General features: G+C 54.6%; 1 protein-coding gene across 1 annotated transcript in view; it reads left to right on the top strand.

Moving 5' to 3' along the window:
* GRIN1 (glutamate receptor, ionotropic, N-methyl D-aspartate 1) overlaps positions 1–1,518 on the top strand; it is a gene marked incomplete at its 5' end in the record, with an annotated part of 27,763 nt that extends 26,245 nt beyond the window's left edge. The window contains 2 exon segments of the mRNA XM_009577533.1: positions 1–94; positions 1,498–1,518. The exon segment at positions 1–94 is cut by the window's left edge and continues 8 nt beyond it. Of these exon segments, the coding sequence (XP_009575828.1) occupies positions 1–94; positions 1,498–1,518 (115 nt within the window).
* Between the last annotated feature and the right edge of the window lie 2,532 nt (positions 1,519–4,050).

The following is a 4,050-nucleotide window of genomic DNA, read 5'->3' as shown; positions in this document are numbered from 1 at the left end:
CATAGAAATAGCTTACAAAAGGCATAAGGACGCGCGGAGGAAGCAGATGCAGCTGGCGTTTGCGGCCGTTAATGTGTGGAGGAAAAACCTGCAGGTAGGACAAACCGTTTTTAGAGCAAATCTCCAACAGGTGCGTTTTCCATTCCTTCACCAAATCAGTGAATGCAGAGCTGTGGATTAGCATGGGGCCCTCTGTCTCCCACCCCGCACCCCAGGCATTACTGGGCGCCTAGCAAGCTGTAGGGCCCCTGCCTTGTCCCCGGGAGCTGCCCCTGGCCGATGCCGTCTCTCCTGGGAGGTGTCGTGCACAGTTCCAGCCGGGACAGAGACCTGGCCCAAATGCCCCCAGAGGTGCTCGGGACGGGGACTGGAGCCACGCCTTGCCCTGGCCGAGGAGCGGTGCCGGCGCGGCTCCCTTTGCAGGCACTCCTCCCCGCTGCCCAGCTCCGGCCGCGCTCACCAGCAGACAGGAGGGTTAATCCGCTGCCACTGAGCATCCCTGCCCGGTGCTCAGGTGGAGAAATGCTCCAGGGATGGTTTCCATCGCCTCCCCCTCCCTGCCCACTCCCTGGGGGTGTGGTAGCCCTTGTCACACCTGGGACTGACTCCAAAAAGAGGTGGTGCGTGCTCTTGTCATTTGGAGACAAGGACATCTCCCCACTCGGGAGCCAGCAATGCCGGTGCCTGTCAGCGCCAAGGATCCCCCGGGCCCCTTCCGTGGGGCTGTTGCTCTCCCCGGCTTCTCCCATCCCTGAAACACCTCCGTGCCACTCAGGCAGGGGAGCCCGGGAGGGTCCGTGGTGCCTGGCAGTGACACTGAGCCGTGGGCATGTCCGTGGGCCACCAGCCTCACACTTCCCTTACCCTGTTGCTTTTGGGGCTGAGCCCCACGGTGCCCCCAAACCCCAGTTTAGGGCAGCTGGAGGCTCTCTCTGAATTGCCCGGGCTGCTTTTCTTCTGTGGGGAAGCAAACCGGAGTTCAAAGAGCAAGAGATCCTTTAGGCGACTAAAGGAGACTGCCGTTCGCAGCAGAGCCAGTGAATGAAAGAGAGAGAATGAGGCTCGGGGACCCCAAAACAAGTCCGGAGCGGTGGCCCTGCGGGAGCAGCGCTGGCTGGGGCGTGCGGGTGGGCTGCCCGGGTGGAGGCGACCTGCCCAAGAGCAGCGAGGGAAGCACGAGGCCGGGCTGCTGTATCCTGAGAGCTCGCTGGGTTCAGTTCACTGATAAGAGTCGCGGAAAAGCCATTTCTCTATTTTTTTTTTCTTTTTTTCTTTTTTTTCCCCTTTGCTTCCAAAAAGCAGCAGCACCGAGGGGGTTAAGGCTGCTGGGACAGAGCACACTAGTCGCACTGCCATTTTTCACTTGCCAACCTTCTAGAAAATACTGCACTGGGTCCTTGGGCAGAGTCTGTGGGACTGTGAGCAAAGCATGCTGCCCTGTGGGGGTAAACAGCCTCATGGTAAAGAGCCGTTTGACATTGTAAGACTTTTCCACAGGAGGAAACGTCAGAGCACTAGTATCTGGTACATTGCTAGAAGGTAGGCAAGTGGAAAGATTTATTTGTTAAAACAAACAAACAAAAATAATGGTTTTTGGGATCACAGTTTTGCCATGGCTATTTCCTAAGATGCCATGGAAGAAAAAGACATTTCATTCCATTCATCTTGCTTTCCTTTCCGTTTGTGCATGTCCGCAAAAGAGAGAACTGAGAAGGAGGAGCAAATGTATCCCCGAGCATGCTCTACGCACCAGCGGGATACATTTTGGTTACCCCCGTGCGGTAGCAGAGCCAGACCTGGTCACTCCGTCCCCCGTCGGAAAGGTCACACTCATTGGCACGAAAGCAATTGGGGAGGAATCGTTCTCAGCGCCCGCCGCGTTTGTGCATGTCCGCAAAAGAGAGAACTGAGAAGGAGGAGCAAATGTATCCCCGAGCATGCTCTACGCACCAGCGGGATACATTTTGGTTACCCCCGTGCGGTAGCAGAGCCAGACCTGGTCACTCCGTCCCCCGTCGGAAAGGTCACACTCATTGGCACGAAAGCAATTGGGGAGGAATCGTTCTCAGCGCCCGCCGCGCGCCGCAGAGCGCGGCCGGTCCCCACGGCTCGCTGCCCCCGCACCATGGCGGCTGGTGCTCCCAGCCTGCGCTAACCAGGTCCGACTCGCTAACACCAATGGCTACATTTTTCAGTTCTGTTTCTCTTTGAGTTCATCCCGACCCCGATGACATCATAGCGCTAACGCTTTGCTTCCTCCCTTTCTTTTCCTTTTTTTTTTTTTTTTGCCTTTTCTTTTTCTTCCAGTTTCCTTGGTTTTTTTCAACCCGTTTTACTTTGGGAAAAAAAAACCCACCACCAACAACCACGTTCGGCTTTGCACAACTGCGTCATTTAAATTTTTGAATACATTTTTTTACAGAATATTCATACAATGACTTCTCTTTCAATGCAGTCCTCTCTCTCTCTTGTGGCACTAGGATTCAGCCTCAGAAAAGGCCCTGAGCAATTTTTTTTTAGTGGTAGGTGCAGCATCTCACCTCTCGGTCTAGCCAGGCTAGCGGTGGAAGCGAGGGGCAGGGCGCCAGGCAGAGCATCCCCAGAAGCGAGGTCAGCTGTGCCGGCCTGGACGCAGACACCAGGAGAGCAGGGATACTCCCCAGAGGGGTTTCCAGCGTTCCAGACGCGAGGCCGGCCCCGTAGCTGTAGCAGGGTGGCTCTGTAGCCGTGGGTCACGGAGGCCCTTGGAGGACTGGGAGTGACAGGACACCTCCAGTAGCTTTCTCACCTAAATGAAGGACATGACACGGGGCAGTATTCAAATAGATTTAGCGTTTCCAACAACACACTAGAGATCTAATCACTTATACATATTCATTTTAGGATAGAAAAAGTGGTAGAGCAGAACCTGACCCTAAAAAGAAAGCCACTTTTAGGTCCATCACCTCCACCCTGGCCTCCAGCTTCAAGAGACGTAGGTCCTCCAAGGATACGGTAAGAGGAAGAAGAACAATTCTGCCCTCTCTCTTTCTCTCTCTTTCTCTCTTCTGCCATCCCATCGACTGCCACACACCCATCCCGAAGCTGCCAGTGTACATGCATAGCTCATGTTCGTCACCAGTCAGTCAGTGAGTCAGTGAGTCAGTCATCCCGTGTACCTGAAAGGATGCTGGGATCCTGGAGGGCAGGCAGGAGGTGGCTTGGAGTCCTGTGATGAGTTGGGAGATGCAACCAAGTTTTTGTTTTGTTTTTTGTTTTCTTTTTGCCTGGATGATTTCTGATGTTCCTCTCTGTGCTTCGCTCACCTTACCGGCGCTGACCTCTTGAAACCAATGACATTTTTTTTTTTTTTTTCTGTTCCTGAGTGTTCCTGTACCTGTTTGTCATTGTATGCCTAAAAACAATCACCCCGATTTAATTTGGGCACCGTGTCACCTCACCGAGAGCCATGCGTGTCACATTCTCTACATGTGATTTTTGTTTGTGACGATTAGCATTCGGGACGTAGTCCTCGGCACAGGAGTGACAGCTGTCTCTGGTTATCGTCAGCAGTAACGCAGCTCTAGAAAAGAGACAGGCAAGCAAAGGCTTGAAAGAGGAGGTTGTTAAAGACCCAACCTTGGTTCAAACTTGTGCTTTCCGCCTCGGAGTAAAACTGCTCTCACGTAACCAGAGAAAATTTCCAAACTGCTGCCTCTAAAGCCAGCTGTTTCCAAATGTGCAAACGTGTCTGCTCGTGCTGGAGCTTCAGACACTCTTCAGCGTCAGGTTGGGCTGTTGGTCTGTTGGACTGAGCCGGTGTCCCTCTGCATGTTGCCGTCTGTTGTATGACACTCTGCACTGTGGCTACTCTGTTGTCTCGTGTGGCAGCGGCCGCTGCATTTTGCTGCCCGACCTGCCGGCGCGACGGGCATGCTGAAATCGCCTCCCCGGGGCAACCGGTGGGTTTCTGCCCGGGGTTGCTCAGAGCAGGCTCCCCGCCAGGCTGCCTGAGGCGCGAGGCACGGCGGGGACGGGGGGACGGCAGCAGCGCGGGGAGGTGTGGCTCCC

Source organism: Fulmarus glacialis, unplaced genomic scaffold (assembly GCF_000690835.1).
Source record: "Fulmarus glacialis isolate BGI_N327 unplaced genomic scaffold, ASM69083v1 scaffold20295, whole genome shotgun sequence".
NCBI classification, from domain to species: domain Eukaryota; kingdom Metazoa; phylum Chordata; class Aves; order Procellariiformes; family Procellariidae; genus Fulmarus; species Fulmarus glacialis.
This window is presented reverse-complemented; position numbering and strand designations above follow the sequence as displayed.